General features: G+C 39.1%; 1 protein-coding gene across 1 annotated transcript in view; it reads right to left on the bottom strand.

Annotated features, from left to right (window-relative positions):
* The window catches only part of thsd7aa (thrombospondin, type I, domain containing 7Aa), a 167,689-nt gene that overhangs the window by 88,653 nt on the left and 55,134 nt on the right, over nucleotides 1-23,902 (bottom strand). Inside the window, exons 4-5 of the mRNA XM_084919656.1 lie at nucleotides 16,350-16,531; nucleotides 1,269-1,424 (exon numbers count right to left, since the gene is read on the bottom strand). Of these exons, the coding sequence (XP_084775782.1) occupies nucleotides 1,269-1,424; nucleotides 16,350-16,531 (338 nt within the window). The remainder of the gene's footprint in view (nucleotides 1-1,268; nucleotides 1,425-16,349; nucleotides 16,532-23,902) is intronic.

Here is a 23,902-nt window from a genome sequence, read left to right as displayed (position 1 = left end):
ACTGTAGCATATTTTTTCACCAGATGTTTTTTATTGAAATATTGCTTTTAACAGTCCATTGTTACATGTAGCACAAGTGACTGAGATCATGCTTTTGCTGGAGCAGCTCCTAAACTGTGGAACGGTCTCCCTTTAGAGATCTTTAGTTTTATTTTAGTTGTTTTTAGTTGATTCTATGCGGTTTTATCTTGTTTTTTAATATAGGGCTGTTTTAATTTTTATGTATTGTGTGTTTTATGTATTTATATTTGCTGTTTTCTGTTATTCTATTGTTTTTGACCTATTTTCTGTACGGCACTTTGGTCCTGTGCTGGGTATTTTAAAGTGCTTTATAAATAAAATTGGATGGATTAGGAGTTAAATTAACAAAGATTCAAAGAACTTTGCATGATGAATAGTGTAATGCATATATCCATCACACCCGCTACTTCCACAAAGCCACCAGCATTGTGGAAAACCCCTCTCACACAAGCTTCAATCTGCTGCCTTCTGGCAGGTACCAGGCGCTCACTGCCAGACCGCGAAACAGTTTCTTCCCCCAAGCCGCCAGACTCCTGAACACACTAGACTAACACACACACACACACACACACCTTCATATATTAAGTTACTTTCTGCACAACCTACTGTCATTGTTGCGCTTTTCTATTGCATGTTTGTGTCTGCGCTGTCTTGTGCCTGTATTGTTCTGTTTCTTTTGCAATTTTTGCACAATTGCACTTTATGTAGTCCTGCGTTGATTGTCTGTTATATGTTGCACATGACTAATGCCTGAAGACATCCATTAATTAATTTGGGAAATTGTTTGATCGGCAAGAGTTGAGGTGGGGATTAGGGCTGTATAAACGAAGATGAGGACTGAATGCTATACTCTCAGTCATCACTGACTTGCTATCTGCAGAGTGTATCATGGATGCAATAACTGAAAGGCAGTCAGAGACCCATTCCAACTGTATGGCTTCTGTAATTGATTTTGACTTTATTGTCAACATCAAGTTGAACATTTGTAATACACAATCAAAAACACATTAAAATACTATAGAATATGAAGGTAGAATGTTTTGTACATTGTAAATCTGGGTAAAAGTCAATGCACTGCAAATTGTTTTGGCTTATTTACTTTATTGGGGCACAATAACAATCGTAGGGCAGATGAAGGGGTATGCAATTTTTAAAGGGAGATTTCAGGAAAGTAAACCCCACAGAACTCCTTTGATTAGTCACTTTATGACACAATATACTATTGTAACCCTAACAGTATCTCTTACCTTTCTTGGCTACCTGGTCTTGACAATTTTCATACGTGCAGGGTCCCCACGTGCTCCACGAAGATACCTCACAATCAACAGGACAGCTTATGTGGCAGAGTTGGGTGGTGTTTGGAGGAATACCCAGACAAAGCTTACTGTCCACTGGCCGCAGTGCTATAGAGACACAGACAAGGACAAAGACACAGTGTTAATCTATCTTTAAGACATAGTTTAAAAACAAACTAGCTCAATAAAATGGTAAATGGACTTATATAGTTCTTATATAGGGCTTTTCTACTCTACCTGAGCACTCAAAGCCTTGTAAAGTGATTAGAAAGTACTCAGCTATCTGTTCAGTAAGTGGTGCAGTGGGTGATAATCCATGTATTTTCCGCATATACCCACAGTCATGTGACTTCTACAACACATGACAGACGGCATAGTGAGTCAGACTGATTTCAAATTGCAACCGCAGGAGAGAATTTACAAAACCAAATTTTTATTCTTTAAAAAAAACCTTGCTAGATGTTTGGCCTGATTGTCAGTTGACCTCTGCTCCATAAGCTGCAGATGGCTGTCTGCAAGGTCGTCAGGCTGATGAGTCATCATAGTTGTGTCACAGCAGAACTCATGCACATACAAATTGCTTAGCCAAAGGTGTGTCCTTTAATAGCGTTGCTCAGTAGGCAGTAGACGACATGCCCTTGAGTGCTAATGTGGCAAAAGCTGGCGGATGAGCAATCCAGTCACTTTATCATGGACTACTGGTGGTTCTATTGTTAATATTTTGGGAATAGCGGGTAAGATAGAAAGCAGTCATTTTCTTTCTCTTTTTTGTTTTTGTTTTTTTGTTTTTGTTTTTTTTTGTGTCCCGTTTGGATCTTTAGCCATCAGAATTGTTGTCTTAAGGCCAAGAAAGATGCCAAGCGGATTTATTTTACCAAGTGGATCATCATGGCCTTGCCATATTGGTCCATTTGATTGACCTTTATTATAATTATGTATTTATTTTATTTTCGGTTGCTACAAACGGGACAGACGTGACTGGGGGATAGGACAGGGAGAAAGAATGAAAGAAAGAGTGTTACAACCACCACTGCCCTGTGATGCTCTGGGTGAGTGAAACAGAACTGGGCCCCAGAGCAAGAGTTTGTCCGTTTGAGTCACTCCTGTCATATCTAATTTTCTTTCTTGCTAGAAAGTTCAAAAAGTACTTCAAGCTGAGATCTAGGCTGGCTTAAGTTATTGATCTGATTTATAGACTGCCATTCAACAGTTATTCAACATCAACAAAAAGATTTTTTAAGCTTGCAATCTGCAGCTGTTTGGAAATAAGTCCAGGGGACCTCCTCATACATGGATCTTTTTGTTCTCATTCCAAGATATTCCATCTTTGCCTCTCTGTTCAGTTTGAACTTTACCTCTGATATACTCATTTCTGATCGTATTCCTCCTGATTACACCTGTTTTACAGGAGGAGATCACTGACATGGGTTTTCATCATCAGGCTGTCCAACCTCTCCCTGACTCATGCCACTGTTCCTCCTTGTCTGAGGGCCTGCACCATCATTCCCATCCCCCAAACACTGGAATAGACAGCCTCAGTGACTACAGACCTATAGCTCTCATGTCTGTAGTCATGAAGTGTTTCTCAGCACACCAGAGACTGCCTGCCTCCCTCCTCGTTCAACCCCCACCAGTTTGCTGAAGAAGCAAATCAGTCCACAGAGGATGCCATTACTATCACCCTTCACAGAGCACTGAGCCATCTTGAGAACAGGAAGATCTACATGAGGATGCTGTCCGTGGACTACAGCTTAGCGTTCAGCAACACAATCCCAAACATCCTCATCACCAAAACGGGCCTCCTTCAAATCCCCCCTTCCACCTGCTCCTGGATCAGGCCACTCGCAGACGGACTCTACTTAGACCTAGTCCAATGCAAGGTTGTTATCGTTAACAAAAACTAACCAAATAACGAACACTAGAAGTAAAAAAACATTTTTGTTGGATGGATAATGGATGTAGAAATAAAAAAAAAAAACGAGACTTTGTAAAAGAAAAAAAAAAGGAAAACTAACTAAAACTATAATGAGCTTTAACAAAACTAACCAAAATTAACTGAATTTATATAGAAAATGTGTTTAGTTTTCGATGATGTGTGTGTCTGTCATACATTTGTCCAGACACGTGCAGAGGGTGGGGGTGGAAGGGGCTTGAGCACCGGCCCCTTTCCCGATGGTGCCCCAGTTTTCTCTTTACTTATTTGAACCATTGCATTAATCAGCAGCATTTGCAGAGTTCCATACTGACTTGTCTGATGCATACGAATATGTAGAAGAAATCTACCTACACTCATTTATTGCCCGATGTCGTAATTGTGTCTGCTAAATTCATCTTAATTACAAAGTTACTCTGCCATTATTACAGAAGAAAGTGATACGAATGATTCATAATGTTAAATATAGAGAACATACAAATAAATTATTTATAAAATCGAAATTATTAAAATTAGGAGATTTAGTGAAATTACGGACACTATTAATTATGTTTAAGGCTAAAAATAATATTTTGCCCTTTAAGTTACAAAGAGTATTTTTATTGTGTTCAGGGGGAGAAGATAGCAGAAGGAAAGTTTATTTTAAGCATCAGTTAGCTAGGACTACACAAAGATTAATGAGTCCAAAGGTTATGGGTATACGACTGTGGAACTCTCTTCATTATAATTTAAAGAATTGTATAAATTTACATTGTTTTAAAAAGTGTTACATGCTTAAAACGATAACTCAATATGAAGAATGTGAATGAAATTGGAGCTCATTGAAAAAGGATCCATTATAATTTTTTGTTTTATTTATTTAAATTTTATTTTTCTCCTTGTTACTATGTGGAGTGGTATATTCTGAATGTAAATTTGTTGTTTGGTTTGGGTTAGGACCGGAGAGAAATGTTAATGTTAGTTTGTTCCCTGATTTTTGGTGCCCACTTGCAATATAAATTGGATTGTAGATAGGGGGCGGGGTTTAATAAGAATATTTTCTTCTTCCTGCTCCTTTTCACACATGGTTGTAGTGCTTTTTGATAGAAAGTGGTTTGTTTGAATTGTTGTACCAAGTGTGAAATAAATAAATAAATGAAATGAAATGAAATATGTCTTTTATAGTTACCTGATATCAATGGATGTTCATCTGCCCTACATTAATATTTTTTTTAGAAAGAGCCCACAGGTTCATAGGTGTGAATGTGGGTTGTCTGTGTTAGCTCTGCTACAGATCGGCAACCTGCCTCTCGCCCTATTAGCTGGGATAGGCTCCTGGGATAGACGTCTCCCTGATGTATGTATTCCACTTGTTGTACATACTACTCTTCTCTGAAATTCATTCTTGCTGTTCAGCTATTTATATTTGTATTCCATCCACAGTTTGTGAGATGAATCCACAATTTTGCTGTACGTGTGCAATAACAAGGCTATTCTATTCTATTCTATTTTTTCCTTCTTTTTTGGGGGGCAATACTGACACAAGCAATACATGGACTCTACAAAGGTTGCACAGGAAGTTCAGCCCCTCCATGTCTCCCAGCACAGTCTCAAGAGCATGGAGGAGATTCTCTGTGCAAGGAAGAACAGGATGGGCAATCTCAGAGCTCCACCAGTGGAGTCAGTTCTAGATTCCTCCTGGTGCATGACAATACCTCAAATGCCTCTATGCAGGCAGTTCCTGGAGGATAAAGGAATTAATACCATTGACAGGCCACCATGCTCTTCTGACCTAAACCCTTCTGGGATATTATCTTTTGGTCCACCCAACACTGCTAGGTTGCACCTCAGATTGTCCAGCAGCTCAGTGATGCCCCGCTCTAGATTTGGAAGGAGACCTCCCAGTATCAATGATACTGAAAATAGCTGTACATAATGTAATTTCTGTGAGACCGTTATGAGTATTGTTTTTTCTAACAGTTAAAATTCTATTTGTGAAGAAAGTGATGAAGTCGTTACCAGTGAAGGTTAAAAGAACAACAGAGCTCTGACTCTTTGTGACTCATTCTTCTTTGTGCTGTGCTTCCCAACACCAGAGGGCACTGCTCTGTGCTGCTATGCATCAGCTGACTAATAACCTTATTGCCAGTTCCTTTCCAGATGAGGATTCATTGCATCAGAGTAACACAGCTATTATATATAGCATGCCACAGTTTCATGCCCTGTAGGTGTTGCATTGATCATAATGTTCAGTATTCTGAGATATTAAGGTCTCAGTCTGTGTGAGGCCACCAGTGTAACATGTGCTCAATAGAGCTCACTTACCCATCTTAAAATATCGCAAGGTTTCAGATTCTTTTGTTTTACTGGTGGAGCTGGATTAAGTGGGATCAGGATACACAAAGACATTCCAGTCAGTAATATGGTCCTCTCTCTCTTTGAGAGAAATCTCTAAAAAGGAGCCACTAAACCAATCAAAACCTTAAGATGGATAAAGTCACTAATTTACAGCATTCAATGAGTCACTGAGTTTCTAATACAACACAAGTTTTAGTGCAATAATAAAGATTGTATGCAAACTGAGAAAACATGAATAAAGAAAGAAAAACACATGAAAGTATTTTTACCTGATGGCCTCACTGCGAAGTTCTACGAACATTTCTGCTCATTTCCATCTCCACTATTCATAAGAATGACCTCAGATTTTAAAACCACCTTACCGCGTCACCAGTCTCACCAAGTTTGAACACAGCAATGATCACCCTGCTTTTCAAACCAAATAAAGATTACGCCAGCCTCTCTGACTGTCAGCTGCTTTCTCAAATCAATACAGACATTAAAATTATAAATGAGGCTCTGGCATCTAGACAAGACAAAATCATACCAATTCTAATTCATCCTGACCAGACTGATGTTAAGTAAAAGTTGTTTACCTTTAATAACATCAGTAAACATCAATAAATCTCACATTTTAATCTTATCCTCACGCTCCACAATGTTACTAGATAAGGATGTCTTCTCTTTACTTCGCTCTTTACATTTTTCATAGAGCCAGTAGAGGATTTAATCAGACAAAATGAAAATATCAAAAATGTATTCAAACAGCCACCCTAGACCATGAAGCCATTTTTTATGCAGATGATATTTTATAAACTACAAATGTATAATTTCTGCATTATAAAAATATTAATTAAGCACACAACAGAAGGAACAACTCAATATAAAAATGTATCAAATAGGATTTTAGATGCATACATTATTCCGAAAACACCCGTAACACCTAAATGCAACCTGGCAGTGCAGTCAAGACACTGATCAGCTACAGCATCTTCCCTGTTGGTTTGCCACATCCTGTTGTCTCCACAACGCTGCGTTCTAAGTGACTTGTCATCTGTCCAACTGCAAGGTTCCAATGTAGCCCTTACTGTTGCCAAGAAGGTAACAATTTTGACCATTTTTAAAGTGTAAATTACAAAATTATATAAGCATTGTGAAATAGAAGAATCGAAGGGTCTTCTAATAAATCATATGCTTGGAGATGGAGATCAGGACCTTAATAATCAAAAATTATTTATTAAGTGCTTCTGACAGAGAAACAGTTGCAAAGTACACAGAAAGAGTAAAATAAATAAGAACATTAATAGAACATTAATAGACACAATAAAATAGAACAGGTACTTTTAAAATAAATAATTAATAATTCAATGAACTAAAAGTAAGCTTTTTATTCCCAGGCCAGTCGTCTAGTTCAAGCAACCAAAACTGCATTTACTCTAATCCACTTCCCCCTCAGGGTCAGTTTCACTGACTGTCAGTATCCCACTTCTGTCCAACCCAGTTAATTTTGGAATATTCTCGATCTCCTTGTCTTAACCTGCATGGCGAGGCAACGCCGTACTGAGCCAAGTCAAGTTTAGCACATTTCTCTTCCCGTCTTCTTTGGCTCTCGGAGGAGGCGGACGCACTTTTTCTCCTCTCCCTTATCTTCCCTGCTTATGTCCTTGTCTAGTCTCGTGTTTTTTTTGTATTTTCCCTGGAACACTCTCTCACAGTCTGTTCTCTAAAACCTAAAAGAGGAATTATGGATTGGATCAACTGGTCCCTAAATGCAATTGACACCCCTTTCTCAATGAGAAGTTTGGGCTTGGGTGAGCCTGAGTGCTGAAGATATCTACCTATTCGGAACCATGGTAACAGGGTTCTGGCTGATCGGAGCTGGCTTGGCCCTGACTTATTGAAGAATTAAGGAAGCGGAACCGGCTGTTCAAACCCCCACAAGGCTGCCCGCTGGGATTGGAACGATGGGAAGAGGCGTGAGTTTCTCAAAATGGGCTCATTGAGTGCAGCACGGATAAGATCTTGGAGAGGCTACGGCTGCTGTGAATACTCAGAATAAGATCTCTGACTGCAGACTGGATACATCTCGGAAGGGCTAGCCCGGAATAACATCTCTGGGCGCAAAATTGGATAACATCTCGGGGAGGAAAAATCAGAAATTGGCTCCTTGAGCACAAGAAATGACAACGTCACAGAACGCAAGTATGGCGAAGCTCGCGGCTCTCCAACGGGAGATTGAGAGACCAGTGTTGGACTGTAGAACTGCTTTGAAATTCATATGAGCTGCTCGCACTAAAGTAAAAAATACCATCACTTATGCGGATACCCCTTCGGCGCCAGCTGCAAGGCCGGAGCTGAACAACAACACCCTGATAACGACTGTGTTTAGCCTGTTCCTTCCCATTCCATGCAAGCCCACCTGGGTTGGCTGGAAGACTGTTTACTTAGCCTGGCAGGGCGAAGGACACTGTCTCAGCTGAACTATGGACACGCACACACATACATATACTGATACTGATAAGCACTCACCGACGCATCACCCTCCCTACCCCGGATCCAACGCCACCTCCAACGCTTACCTCCCCTCTGATGTGGACATCGGGTCAGTTGGAGGCGCAGTCGAAAGATTGCAGCGGTCCCAGATCAGATGTACACACTGGAACTCTTTCCCATGTTGCTGTCTGTGTTTATTGTGCTATGGTGTGTTGATATCTGTGCATTCCTGTATTATCCTTCTGTGTTACACATTTCGATGTTTTTTTTCCTCGCTACCTAGCCTGACCTGTCTCCCCAATGTGATGTTTGTGTATTGTATGTACGGTCGGCAAGGTCTGTCATCTCGGTTGTGGGCAAAAGACCTGCAACTGACAAATAAAGGCTATCTCATCATCATCGTCTGTGTCCCTGGTTTCTGGTCATGAGGATGTTGTGTAATGGGTGTCTGTAGTTCACAAGGGTGTGAGTAGAGCCACACCTTTCTTTTTTTGACCCTCCTCTCATCCCATTTGTAAAAGTACATTGATGTTTCTAGCAATATTAATGAATGGCTGAGTGCAACTGGCACTAATCAGTATACTCAGGTCAGTACATGATCTAATTAATAGAAATACTTTGTGCTCCTTAAAGTAAATAATAATATGTGGGGTTTTTTTTGGTTTTCAATAAAAGTTTAGTTTTCTTAATTCTATATTTTTATTTTAAGCTGTTTCTTTTTCGATTTGCTCTCCAGGCTTGATGGAGGTGTTTCAGAGTTGTTCTTTGCTGGTTTTAAAGACACTTTCAGTCCAATGTTCGTACCTTCAGGGGGTTGTTTTTCAAACCCAGTTTTAACCTTGCAACCATGCAAATGAAACTGTACAGGACCAGGTGTGAAACTCTTATCAACTATTTGGGCTGAATTTTGTAGACCAGATAAACTAAACAGGCTTATTTTGAGTTGTTAGATCATGCCATCATGTGAAAATGACTTCTGCAAATTTTTAAATTACACTTTATAAACATCTATGAGTACATCAGGAAAATGGCCACAACTGATCAGGTGCTTAGTGAATACCTCAGACAGCAGAAACCCAAGAAAGAAGTGGGGCAAGGAGGTCATGGAAGAACAGGCCCCTGTATGGCATATACCACTGGCAGACAGCAGAAGTGACTGATATCAAAATTCCTACCAATAGCATGACAAAGCTGAACACAGTGCACTGCATATGGCAGCACAGGAGCATGCGACATCGATAGAGGCTGCCATCTACCACACCAGGCAAGACTCGAGGTGCAGGATGTGTGAAGATGCCCCTGAAAGATTCCAGCACATACCAGCAGGGTACAAGATGCTAGCAGGCAGGACACACATGCAAAGAAACTGGGCAAGCAGAGGAAGAGGCCTATAACGATAGCTGTAGCTATACCAAGTGATAGGAAGAGGGATCAGGAAGAGGGAACACAAGAAGCTTGAGAAATACCAAGGACTGAGTGAGGAGCTCGGGAAGATGTGGAATATGAAGGCAATAACTTCCATGCAAATTATATCCACTTGTATATCTCTTCTAAGCCCCAAGATGTATCTAAACTACAGATTTTGCAAAGGTGATTGGACTCTATTAAACGTTGGATGGCTGACCATTTTTCCAGTTTAATGGAGAGAAAACACAAGTCTTTGTTTGAACCTAAGGTTAAGGTAATGCGAACTCTCGGTCTTGCCATATTCACTACACAAAGCTTAGCAACTTTTAGCGCAGCTTTCACTTTAGAAACTTGTGTTACATATCTGGCATTTATCACAAATACTGTGTCACATTCTGAACTGTAAATTGTTATTGATGAATTTACTTCATCATGTCTACATGCATTATTTATTTGTATTAGAAAAACCTCCCTCACTAATTTAATTACACCAGCTTTCCATCAACGTCCACTTTAGATTCTTTTTTTTGACTTTTAGAGCTCAACATAGCCAAGCATCAAGAACTTTTACAGACGTACTTTTAATCCATACGTCCCAAGCAGGTCCCTGAGGGTTGCTCAAAGCCTGCTCACTGTGCAGCATGCAAAGCTGAAAACTATATTAGACAGAAACTCTGCAACTCTCTCACTCAGCTAAAGATCATTTTAGCATTTTTGTTATGAAGCACTTTTTATATTTATCTTGGAAGATGCTATATCAATAAAAAATTACTTTTACTTACTTATCATTGTGTAGCTGTTACAGACTGAATTTGGAAATTTTGGAAATTTGAATTTGCGTGAAAACAAGCTAAGGAATTATTAACAAATACTAGACTTTTAATGGATAATTTGTTTTACTGTAAACACGTTTAGAAAGCCCTTTTATAGTCTTCCTGACCTCTTAAAGCACTTTAGACTATAACATTTATACAGCACCTGACATACGTGGCTTATTTACCACCAACATTGATATTTTTGGACTGTGAGGAATAAGCCAGAGTGCTCTGAACACAGCCAGGGCTTGAACCAGGAACCCTCTTAATAAGAAGTGACAGCACTAACCACAATGCCACCATTAAATGCTTAAAACTAGTGGTGTGCGATACTGCATATTTTGGTATCGATCCGATACCAAGTAAATACGGGCCAGTATCGCCGATACCAATACTTTTCTATAAATGAGCTGGATGCGTCATTGAATTGCTAAATCTCAATTCATTTTCATGACCTTAAGTGTCTTTTGTGATGTTTCCTTTTTTATTATTAAATAGTTAAATCCCAGGACATAATTAGGACAAAGTTTATAATTAAATAGAAAATGCTGTATTATCAATTTCTTTTTAGAAAAATCTTAAATTAAAAAGTGCATGCAAACCGGTAAACAAATTAAAACAAACAAGTACTGTTGAGAAACCTCCAAAGCGTCACGTCACGTGACAGCGCAACATCTGAACACAAGAGGGGGGAGGGGGGCAAAGTGTGCCTGCTCTGCGCTGACACAGGAGCGGTGAGTCTGGCGACCTGGCTGTTTCGTCTTTCGTCTGCAGCATTGCAAACAAGAGCGGAACTTAAAGTAAAGAATCGATCTCATCAGGCTATCTCGATCCGATACCGATGACGACTTGGTATCGATACAATCAATATTTGGATCGATCCGCCGACCACTACTTAAAACCAGAGTACAGAAAACCTGGCACATGCCTTTGACCAACAACAACTTGGTTTCAAAACAACATACGTTGCAGAGGTGGAAAGTGACAAAGTATAAATCCTTTGTTACTGTAGGTAAGTAGAATATTCAGGTATCTGTACTTTATCTCAGTAGTTATTTTTCTTGTTTTTTACTTTTTACTTTTACCCCCCACATTTCAACACAAATATCTGTACTTTCTACTGCTGACATTTTCAAATCAGGCTCATTACTTTAGGTTCAAAGGTATAATTTATAGCGTTATACTCAGTAGGTATAGTAGTATGTTGTAGTGAGCATCTAGCTTAACCGGCTCTATCCTGGCCATTTGTGGCCACTTCACTTTTCTTTTTTCGACCATTTTCGTTCTGTTAATGCAAATGGAATGAAACGTCCCAAAGGTGTGTATTTTTTTCAGATTTTTTAATTTTCAACATCAGGTCCTTAATAATGTCAATAATATTCACTATACACCAAATTGTTCCTCTTGACTCTATCGTGGCCATTTTTGGCCAATTGAAACCCATTATAACCACCTTTTTTGATTCCTTGTTATTGACAGTACTATATCATGCGATTTAGGTAAAATTGCTTTCATTCTAAACGCAACACATGAAAATTGTAGTTTTTATTGTTTTTTACCAAATTACATCATTTACCCATTTTTGGCCAAGCAAGCGATTTCATGTAATATTCCTAGTTTCTAGTAGCGGCCTTTGATGGCTTATCACACTCCAATGGACCAAAATAATGAAACAATTTTGACATAGGTTTGATCTTAAGGATCTAATAGTTTGTGTTTGTGCATGACATTGCAGCACAAACATGTATTTGCAAGATAGACTGGAATAAATTATGACGCATCAAACATTACACAGGCTGCAGTGAATTTTGGTTGATGCAGACTATTGAGCTTTGAGGTTCCCAGTCAAACTTAGCTTTGAAGCACATGTTAAAAGCACTTTTACTCTTGTATTTTTCATAAAAAGATACCATACCCAAAATATTATCTCAAAAAAACAAAACAAAACCCAATCACAGGACATTTTGCAGAGTTCAAAGCTACAGCTGCTGAGTCACCCTGTATGCAGTTTCCTGCATTAGCAGCCTGAGATCTACTTTTGACTTTTTTATAACAAAGGAGATCTTTTAGCTGCTGTGCACCCTTACAAACCTGCACGGGAGGCGAAGGTGTGAGGATTGGAGGATTATAGATGAAGTGGAGATAAAGCCTACACCAGAATAAAGCAATACAAACCATGTTGGATGACAACACTGGAAGTTCTCAGGAAGTAAAAAAGGGAAAGGGGTTCAGACTCCAACTGACGGAGGAGCTCCGAGTACAACGTCTTTACTTCGGTCACCTTGGCAGAGGAACTCCTCAGATGAAAACTGGCACAGGGGAAACCACCCAGAGCTTCCTCCCCAGCTCCTCCAGTTGCAACAGTGGAAGATTTTGTTGTCTGTCTTTGGCTTCACCAAAACTACCACGGCAATATCCCACATGCCAAAGCAACAGAGGAATGTGCTTCTTTTGACCACAACACACAGGGAACCAGCAGTTAGTGATGGGTAATAGAGGAAGCCTGGAAGCAAGAAGCAATCCTGGACTACAATAGGCACAAATACAGCTTGGATAACTTAAGAGAGGATGTTGGCACCTTGAGTTGTAGAAGGAAAACTAACTGATGGCTGATGGCTCTTTTTTCCAATCTCCTGGATGTCTTGGGATATGATGCCTTTGTCCCGCCGGAAACAAGTTCACTGAAGTGGGGGAGTCCTCTACAACCTACAAATGAAGAGTGATCCTGGGAGAGCTGGGACACATGCTGGTGACCTCGACAATTTCAAGACACCCTTGTCCCTGATTCTCAACCATTTCTGCCATTGATATCAAGACACAGTAGTCTGAACCAGAGTGTGACCCACACCCCACCATCAAAATGAGAAGAAGGTGCAAAAGGTGCACCTCCAGGAACAGCAGCCCCTCAGGTGTAGAAAGTGTGTCTACAAAAACCACTCTACTGTGGTTAGCACATCTTGCTGCTAATGACGATGCACACAGAAGCTCACACACTGGAATATAAATTTTGATCATTTTTGTGGTCATTTCAGTGGTTATTTGGTCATTAAATTGCCTTTCTGGCCACTAACACACCATGTGTGATTTTCTTTTTGGCCATTCCCCCCCCCCCCCCCACCCCCCCAAAGAGGAAATGTAAAAAAAATAAAATAAAATAAAAATAAATCATTGTTACTGTTACTGGTACTGACCTGCAATGATGATAAAAAAAATATTAGGTTTCATCATTCATATGCTAAAAAATGTGAACTTTATTGCAATTTTCCCCCAAAAGCGTAGTAATAATACATAATCTGACTCGTATTCAAAGGGTATAATATCTGAATATGAATTATATTTTGGTTTTCATGACTAGGAGTGGTGCTAATTTAAAAAATCAAGTCAACGAAAGTAGAAAAATATTTTAATATATATTAATTTTATAGTATTTGGTAAACGTAAACAGGGGGTGGCCATTTTTGGCCACAAACAAGCTGAGAGGGATTTTTCTTGTTTTTCTGTCACTGCAAAAAAACCCAAAGTTGCATAAAACTCATTGATACTTTTAATTACTGCTACGCATCTAACCTCCATCATGGTTAGAAAATAAATCAGTTTGCTTGTATTATTTAGAAAAAAATGGGGATTTTATGCTTTTATCCCTATGTAAATCATTAAAATTATGTGATTTAACTGGTATTTAAAGGGTTAAAATTATGGATTTGATTTAAATTTTGGTCTTGATGAACAGCACTGATGTTAATCTTAAAAATCAAGTCAAAAAAATAATACAAGAAATTTCAGTAGCAATGCAATTATATAAAATTGCGAGATTTGAGGTTGTCTTCCAGCTAGTGCAGTGGACAAACAAACTGGTGTTTAAAGGGTTATAAATTTAAAAAGTAATAATTATCTTATATTTATGAAAAGAACTGAAGTTACTTAAAAGCTTTATGCAGAAAAAATGGCAAAAAAAAAAAACATAAAAATAATAAATAATAATAAATAATAATAATTACAGACCTAATCTGTTGGTGGCCACTTTGGCCACGAACAAGCTGAAAGTGATTTTGAACAAACCAGAGGGTTAAGAGGGATAAGCATAAAGGGAATATTGTTTTTACATTAAATAACCTTTCTACAACATTTCTAATTAGCTCAACAAACATCAGCAAACAAACAAACAATTTGAATACAGGCTGTTGCACAATGTGTTGGTAGCTAAAGTTCCTGACTTAGTTCCAGGGAGAAAAACAAAGGAGAGCTAACTTCACTCAGAAATGGTGAAAGATCTAAGAAAAGGCAAAACAGGACAGGAAGAAGAGAGGTTACATTTAAATGTAAGGGCTGCTTAGTAACACTGCAGATTTAAAAATTATATGTAATGTCATGTGAAGCATCCTGCAAAAAGTAGGTATACTAATTTTGTGTTATTCAAATGTTGTATTACATTCTGGGTAGTTTTGTGCAGGATAAACAGGTTAGCTTACATGTGGTGATTTGTTACTGTAAAGCACTGTGTTGTGCACTGATACACTGTGGCTATTAGAGGTGGGAATCACCATACATCCCATGATACGATATTATCACAATACTTAACGCACGATACGATATTATTGCAATTTTTTAAAATATTTTGCGATATTCAGATTCTGTACATAAAGGTAAACTTTATCAATATTAATTTTATCTAATATCAAAGTCTCACACTCAGTGTTTCTCTCATTTCAGTCAGTTTTATTGTTGACAAACTTGAACAGTTTGTATTACAGTCTAGTCCAACTTAACTGAATGCAACCATCTGGTACAATTATAGCTATTCTGAACTATGCAATTTATGAAAACTATGCAGCCCCTTCAGCAACTGAAGAATTTGAAAGTAAATTAAAACAAAATATAATTTTACATTAAATAAAAAAGTTTTAAACTTAATTAAAATAAAACATGTCTTAAATGAAAATTAGTAAACAGTCAAGTTTATTGCTGCCAAAAAAAAAGTTAAACACATTTGGACAGTGAAGGAATGTCAGGATTCTTGCTCAGAAAAAGGAGCTGATCAACATGCTCTGAAGTCAGTCCACAAAAACTTTTTTTGTAACAAAATATCGATTTCTGCTGTCCCTGTATCGATACATTATTAGCAAACAAAGTATCACGATACTACACAGTATCGATTTTTTCCCCCACCCCTAGTGGCTATGGTGCTTATGGCTACTGTTGGATTACATCAAGTGTAGCAGAGATTAATTTACATTTAAGATGATGATGCTTAGATTCGTTCAGTGAATTCAATGATTATCCTACCTTTATACTGTTTATTATAAAGAAAGTATACAGTATATGCTGAGCCACTACAACAGATCTTAGTGTTCCCTCACTTGCAGACTCTCACTTTAACCCCTCATTGTTCTGTTCAGGTGTGTGTCCCACTCTACCATGTAGGCAACAGAAAATAGTATTTTTTTTTAATTCTCTTTTACTGCTTGTGTCCTAGGTAACAGATTCAAGTACATCTATTAGAATTTAGGTTTGAATAAAACTAGTATTTAGTCATGCACTAATATTATATTTGCAGAAGGTCCAGTTACCTGTGCACGAAAATAGATGATAGAATTGTCTTCACTGAGCTACTTTTTACTTTCTTGCTTTATGCCTATGGTATTCACTTTTACTTGAGTAAAGAAGTTGACTCGGTACTTCAAAATTTACTGGAGTATTTCTTAACACAAGTATCTGCACTATACAATGTCTGTACTATGCATGCCACCTCTGTTGAAATAGCATGCATATATAAAAAATTAGTATGAGAATTACAACACAAAATGCTTTCTCAATCTAAGCAACACTTCAAGTAATACACAGTGTTGTCATTCAGACAGATATTTTTCCCCATTCATTCTGTTTCTTTGCTGTTTGCTTGTCTTACCTTTGAAATCAGTTCTTGTGAGGACTATAGTGGTTTTAAGATATAATGAAACAAGCCTTAATTAGACAATGAAACCGAATGGAGGTTAATTTTGAAAAAGACCAATGCAATGACAACATTTACCTTCTCAGGAGTGTTTTTGTTTAATAAAACAGAAAAATTACCTTCTTTGCTCCTGAGAGGACTAAGGTTTGATGGTGTGTCAGTGCTGGCTTGCACACAGTACACCTCCCGAGTCTGAGTACCACCTCCACACATTCCTGTATGGTTTCCACGTCGGCGGTCCTGCTGGCTCAGTAGCATGTCCACCTTGCACTCTGTCCATTCTGTGGTCTTCCAGGTATACCTACGGACAGGTGTGACAACAAGAAGAATATATAGGTATATCTCCTTTGTGAATCAATAAATAAACTGATAACAAGGAACAACATTTTTGCTCATCATTTTCTAAGAAAGATGCAGATACAAGCAAAAACGATCAAACTGTGAAGGTGAACTGCAGCTATTGAGACCATTAATCAGCGAGTCGCACAGTCTACTTGATAATAGGCTTCATTTTCTGACTATCACACATACTTTCAGCTTTAAGGAGCTGAGCAGGTCTTCTGTGCCATTGACAAGCTGCTGCTTGTCTTCCTGCAGCGACTGATGACATATTAATTTAGTGTTTCTGACCATGAAACAACGGTCAGAATAGAATCAAATCAAACTTGCACATGACTTCCAGTAAATATATGGTTTATAAAAAAATGTGTAAACATGCATCATGAAGGGGCTCATAGAGACCACAACAGTTTTCAGTGAAGTGTACAATAAGAGTACAATTGCTGTATGTTATTTATATAGGTGTGTGAGTTGATTAGAGTATTACGTGAAGGTAATCCTTTAAATAAGGAAAGAAGAAAAGAAAAAGGTGCTAGCAGAGAGATTTAAAAGTAATTAGAAAAAGGAAAACATTTTTGAAAATGACAGAAAGGAAGAGAATGACTGTAACTAAAGTGGAGTGAGTGTCATGGTCCCCGTGCCTGTGCAGCCGGCCCCGCAAGGCTACATGTGTTTTTGTTTATTCTCCCTTTCTCTTGCCTCTCCGCCTGGGCGGAGCTCACTGCGGGCTCCCGCCCTTGGCCCACACACCTGTTGCCCGTCAGGCTGCCATTATGTGTGTGCCATTTAAGGCCGAGACGCAGTCTCAACGCTGGATGATTGTGTGAGACACATAAGTGAGCCTCTAGCCTCAGTGAAGTTTCCGTGTATAAATCTGTGATTCTGCGTAACCGATCTCTCTTGTGAGTAGTTTTCCTGGACCCGTAACCTACCCGCTGTGTGGACATGTGTGAAGAAGAGAGCATGTGTGAGAGAGCTTCCCCTTCCCGGATTTTCCCCCTGGACCCTAGGAACTCCGAATTTCCCCACTGTATATATTCTGCACCTGATGATTGTGTAAATAAAACTGAACTCTGCTCTGCGCTTGAGTCCCCGCCATCGCTTGTGACAGTGAGCTGATCCTGAGATCATTTGGATCAAATGATGCTCCACCCCATATGGCAGTGCAGATGTAGGCCTTAAGCAATTAATGATCCAGTAAGTGTGACTAGAAAAAGAAAATGTAAAAGAGAAAATCTTGCTAAGCACCAATGAGGGTGCCCTCCAGTGGACTAATCGACTATAAGTGATTCATGAGTTAATAATAAGTATAACTAGAAGCAAAAACCTTAAGACCACGCATGTATAAGCAAAAGAAGAAATTAGATGTGACCGAGCATGCTTGAATGTGGACATTGTTAGGGATGCTAATGTTTATATAGGAGCACTGACTGTGATTGCTGAAATTAAAAATCTATAATCTAAGGGCAGTGGTGAATAATATATTGGTGATACAATGTAATCAGGACAAAGCTGATAATAAAGTTGTGAATAAACGACCAGAATAAATAAATAAATAAATAAATAAATAAATCAATAAGGCAAATTAAACAGGATATGGTATAAATGCAATAAAAAATAGACAGGCTAAATACTGTACTATGTAAACTGATATTAAACAATAATGGGATATCTATAAAGAAAAAAGGGAAGTAGCAGTAAAGATGAAATCATTGCCTGAACATAAACTCAAAACAAACAGAAACTCAAGGAATGAGAACATTTTTGGGTTAAGTATTGAAGTATCAAGATGATGCTTTGGTAAACACATCACTGCAGACGTGTTTACCAAAGCCAAGCTGCAGTAATCGAGCAGATTGTGCAATCAGCCACACTCACAGCAGCCCTAGAGTTAAATCCATTTTTGGGAATTCCAGAGGTTTTTGGAATGAAGATGTAAATAGCAGCATGTGAACACCTTTTCCTACACTAACACAGTCTCTGATAGTCAGAGAGGTGATTGACCCCATAATTCTAAATGTTCCAGGAAGTTTGGCTCCTTGGTCACAGGAGAGGAAAGCCTGGTTAAGAGCACAGAAGCATCTTGTGACAGCAGAGTGGCTGAAGAGCTGTCAGCATTGAAGGACTGGATGGAATACACAAGGAGCGAAAAAATGAATGCTGACCAAATAGCAGGCAGAGCTGACCAACTGGAAAATGAAATCAGAGAAACAATGGAAGCTGAGAAACAACCAGATAGAATAGATCTGCACGTGTACCATACACACCCTATTTGCTAGAGAAATTAATAAACCAGAGATGTTGGAAGAAATTTCTGGCACATGTAAAAAGTGTGGTCGAGGGGATACAAAATGAGAGAGCTGGAGCAAAATTCAGCCCCTGTGGCATCCCTGACCAGATCTGGGGGTCCAAAGGCTCATTGAGTGGAACTGGTAAGTGCAACTACATAAACACATCCTTCACTTTCCCAATGACTTTTCTCATCACAGAGTGAATCCTTTTAAAAATCCATTAATGAATCAAAATAATAATCATTGGTGCCAGAAGGAAGTCCTTTTGATCACTCTTCTGGCCCAAAAGAAGATCCTACTGCAATCTAGGGTTGGCAGATAAGCTGGCAGACCTCACTGAGGGAGCAAATTAATTTATCAGTGCTTTAGAGGAGAGCAGTGCTGGAGTAATGCTGGAGACATCAAAGTTCTGGTAATGCATGTGGTAGGTAAACGCGTTACTGGAGATGTGTTTACCAAGGCTAAGCTCCCACAGTTATGCCAAAGGAAAGACAGTGAAGGGTTTGGAGGACATCACACAGACATGTAGGAGGCACTGAGAACGTTTTATCCAGAAAGAGTAGACCCCTCCAGAGTGAAGGGAGAAAAAAATTACAGATGATTAATATCTTTCCAAATTTCTTCACAACTTTCAAAGCAGATTGAAAGGTGAAACAGGCAGTATTTGGAACAGAAACCCTGTTTAAGGTAATGACAGTGGAGGCCATGCTACATGAAGTGCAAAAGCGAGTGGAGGATGTGCTAGGCCTGAATAAGCTGCCATGGCTGTTGGTTGTAGATCATATTGTCCATCATGTTAACGATTATAGGAAGGAAAAACAACAAGCAAATAAAATGAACAAACGTTTGACAAATAAACTGAGACAACTAAAGCTGGGAAAACTAACCAAACAAAAGAAAGACAAGATGAAAGGTGCTGTTGGTGACCACTGATCCAGAAGCAAACCACAAGCACCAGCTCTAGCTGTAGCAATGCTGCAACCCTCAGCACACCATTAATCCAACAGGTCCTTGAGGCAGATGAGGTATGAGTTAACATGACCAACAACCAGGACTAAGGCAGTGTGGACAACACCAACTGTATAATCATTCTCATTCCACACCTCAACAGAATGAGGAACTCATTGTTATTTATTCCTGGTGTCTTACTATTTATATTTTCTTCCTGCACATTTGGCGTGGAGCACCCATAATTTTGTTGTACACATACAATGACAATAAAGGGCTATTCTATTTTAGTGCAAATAATGTATGTTGGGGTTACAATTAGCATGGTCAGTGAAGGAGAGACTGTCCCGTTAAACAATAGATCGACTCTGGTATGACATGAATTGAACTTGATGAAGATGAAGACCCATCATGCATTGGTGATACCGTGCTTGAATGAGTCACATAAACTAGGTCCCATGTGGGAATCTGCTCTGAAAGTACTTGAGTGGATTCTACCTGAAAATAAACAAATTCATGTTTCAGCAGCAGTGATTGGTACCATTAGAATATTGATAAATGTTTGTGATGGCAGCCAAGATCCTGGTGAGCAAGACAACCATGGAAATTACTCTACAGCAAGCAATAGGTATCCGCCCTCTATTGAAGTGTTCATAAATCATAAGTTTCTGCAATACAACAATTTTTAGCAATTCAGCATCCTGACTCCAAGACTATTGTTTGGTCCATTGCCTCAGAGCAATCAATACATCATGAATCACTGCTTCACACTGTTGTTTCTGATGCTCAGCTGTATACTGTGATTGATTTGTGTTCAGCTTTTTTCATTTACCCTTGTACTGTCGTGTGAAGGCTGTGTGCAGGCAGGAAAAGAACCCAAAGTGCAGACTCACGGCAGGCAAAAGTGCACTCCAAAACTCAGCTTTTATTGCTGGATGACAAAACGTAACAAAAGCCCAAAAACACAATACACTGGGTCGACGACCCAGGCACCCTAACATGCACCTTGATTCACAAATTCTCTTTGGACGGCAGTACACCTATACCACCTGACCTAGGTTTGAACCCGTCTCCATCCATCTTCAACCATATGTTAGCACAGAATTTGCAGCAGATTGATGTACCCAACACTGCTGCATTATGCAAATGACGTTCTTATTTGTAGAACCTCTAAAGAAAATTGTGAGAAAGACGTCCGTTTCTTTACTAACTACATTGGCAGTGGGGGGACCATAAAGTAAGCAGAGACAAATTGCAATTCAGCCAACAAAAGCACACAGAAGTGTCTTGGTAGACAACTTTGTGGGGAAAGGATGCTGATGACTGTCAGATCTATGTCCCTTTAAAGAAAAAAGGCACATACTCTACACAGCCATTACTTCAGTGTCTCGATGACATTGAGGCTTGGATGTCTCTTAACTTTTTAAAATTCAATGATAAAAAGACCGAGGTGATGGTCTTTGGTAGCCCCACCGAGACCCCCGATGTGTATTTAGATACCTTGGCCGAGTATGTTAAACCAGCTGTCACAAACCTGGGGGTCAAAGTGGACTGTGATCTGAAGTTTGAAAATCAGATTAAGGCAGTGATAAAAATCTAGCTTATTTCAGCTCAGGCAGCTGGCAAAGAAAAGCCATTAGGACCAGTGTTGGTCAAGTTACTTGAAAAAAGTAATCAGTAACTAATTACTGATTACTTCCCCAAAAAAGTAATCCCGTTACTTTACTGATTACTTATTTTCAAAAGTAATTAATTACTTAGTTACTTAGTTACTTTTTAAAAACACGATTTACAACCTGAATAGGTGATAAAGCGATAGATCTTTCAGCCCAATTCTACTTTTTCTGCATAATCCATCATACAAAATGTAATCAAATGGAAAAGTCTCTTTTTAAAACTTGTTTTATTAGTTTTAATCTTTTAACTTTATGCATCAAGCAAAAATGTAATTATATGCAACATTCTCTGACTGGAAGAAATTAGTTTAATATTTAAACCTATTTTCTGCACATTCCAGCACATAAAATAATTGTTTTTTTTTCTGTTTACACTCAGTCTTTCAAATAGATGCAAGTAAAACACAGCAGGAAATAAATAAAGTCACAGACTAGCGGTCCTGTTGCTCTATTTTCACCTGTAAAGCAGGAGTGGGGTAGGCGGAGGTTTGCCCTGGTGCAGGTGAGCCGCAGCGGTCAGTGGAAGAATCCGCGAGTTTCTCTGTGAGTTTCCCATTACGTGGTAGTTACTCGGTGCTTGCTCGGAAGTTTAGGGGGTTTTTTCGCTGTAAAAAGAAGTTTTCTTCCCACGCACAACGGACACTAATGTTTTTGTCACTTTTTATGGAATCAAACTCAAAGTAAGGTCAGTACTTCCACGCTTTAAACGCTGCACGCTCATACTCTCTCCCACACTTGATATATTATCCATTGTTGATCTGCACACAACTGTTGTCACGAACGTCGCACTCGCTTACGTCACTGTCATGAGACATTCTCGCAAAAAAATCACGGTTTTAGTAACGCAGTAACGCAGCGTTCCTACGGGAAAGTAACGGTAATCTAATTACAGTTTTTGCAAAAGTAATCCCTTACTTTACTCGTTACTTGAAAAAAGTAATCGGATTACAGTAATGCGTTACAAGTAACGCGCTACTGCCCATCTCTGATTAGGACACATTTCCCCTATTTTAGCTTCACTTCACTGGCTGCCCATTTCTTTTAGGATTCATTTTAAAATTCTTTTATTTGCTTTTAAAGCTCTCCATGGCCTGGCCCTATCGTATCTCTCTGAGCTGCTACAGCCTTATACACCCACCCGCTCTCTCAGGTCAGCTGATCAGCTGCTCCTGCATGTACTCAGGACTGGGCGTAAACTTAGAGGAGATCATGCTTTTGCTGTAGCAGCTCAAAATCTCCCTTTAGAGATTAGACAGGCCACTTCCCTGCCTGTTTTTAAGTCACTCCTGAAAAGCCACCTCTTTACCCTGGCCTTTGACACCACGTGAGATGTTGGTTTTTAGTTTTATTTTAGTTGTTTTTAGTTGATTCTTTGCTGTTTTATCTTGTTTTCTTTTTTAATATAGGGCTGTTTCAATTTTTATGTATTATGTGTTTTGTTTATTTATTTTTGCTGTTTTCTTTTATTCTACTGTTTTTAACTTATTTTCTGTACACCTGTGCTGGCTATTTTAAAGTGCTATATAGATCAAACTGGATTGGATTGGAAAGGAGGCTAATTGCTCCTTCCCAAACAGAAGCTGTGACCAAAGCGCCCAAACAGTTAACCATGGGCCAGGTGTTTTCTTTCCTGTGAATGGCAGAATATAGCCGCCTGTGGATCAGCTATAATATGGACAATAGGTCGAAGCAACAATAAAGCCAAGCTACAATGGACAGAAGGTGCAGAAGGAGTCTTTGAGGCACTGAAGAAAGATATATAGTCTACCCCATCACTGGGCAATGGCTACTGATTACTTTAAACCAATATATAAATGAAACTGAATGAAATTGAAATGCTGTACTCATGCAAGACACCCCCATGTATAAAGCCTCTAGCTTATTACTGCACTAAACTTGACAACATGGAAGCTGGCCTGCCACCCAGTTATCAGGACCAGGCAGCTGCAGCTTTTAAAAAGCCATCTTTATTGACAATTGGCTACCCAGTGATACTTCATACATCACACCAGTTTACTACTCCAGATTTGTTTCTACCCAACCAAGGTGTATGGGTTAGTTCCAGAACTGAACAACTGGTGCAACACTGCGCACCCTGCAACCAGGATGATGTTGCCAACTGATAGGAACTCACATGATTGTTACAGCATACTGAGAAGCTTAAGCACATGAGGATTTGCACAATAAAAACAATAGCTGCTGATCTTACTTTATTTGTGGACAACTCCTGTTTTCAGGATGAAAAGGTTGACTATGCTGGTTATGCCGCTGTTCAACTAAACTCTGCTGTTGAGACTTTCACAACCATACAAGCACGAATGGTTGATCAGCTGTGCTCTCCACAACCTGACAGCTGCCTGTAAAATAGCTACAGGTAAAAGATTAAATGTTTACTCCAATTTGCTTGTGCCATGTGCC

This window comes from Perissodus microlepis, chromosome 22 (assembly GCF_051167445.1).
Source record: "Perissodus microlepis isolate ML-2025 ecotype Zambia chromosome 22, ASM5116744v1, whole genome shotgun sequence".
Classification (NCBI taxonomy): domain Eukaryota; kingdom Metazoa; phylum Chordata; class Actinopteri; order Cichliformes; family Cichlidae; genus Perissodus; species Perissodus microlepis.
Note: the sequence above shows the minus strand (reverse complement) of the source record. Positions and strands in the feature narration are given on the sequence as shown.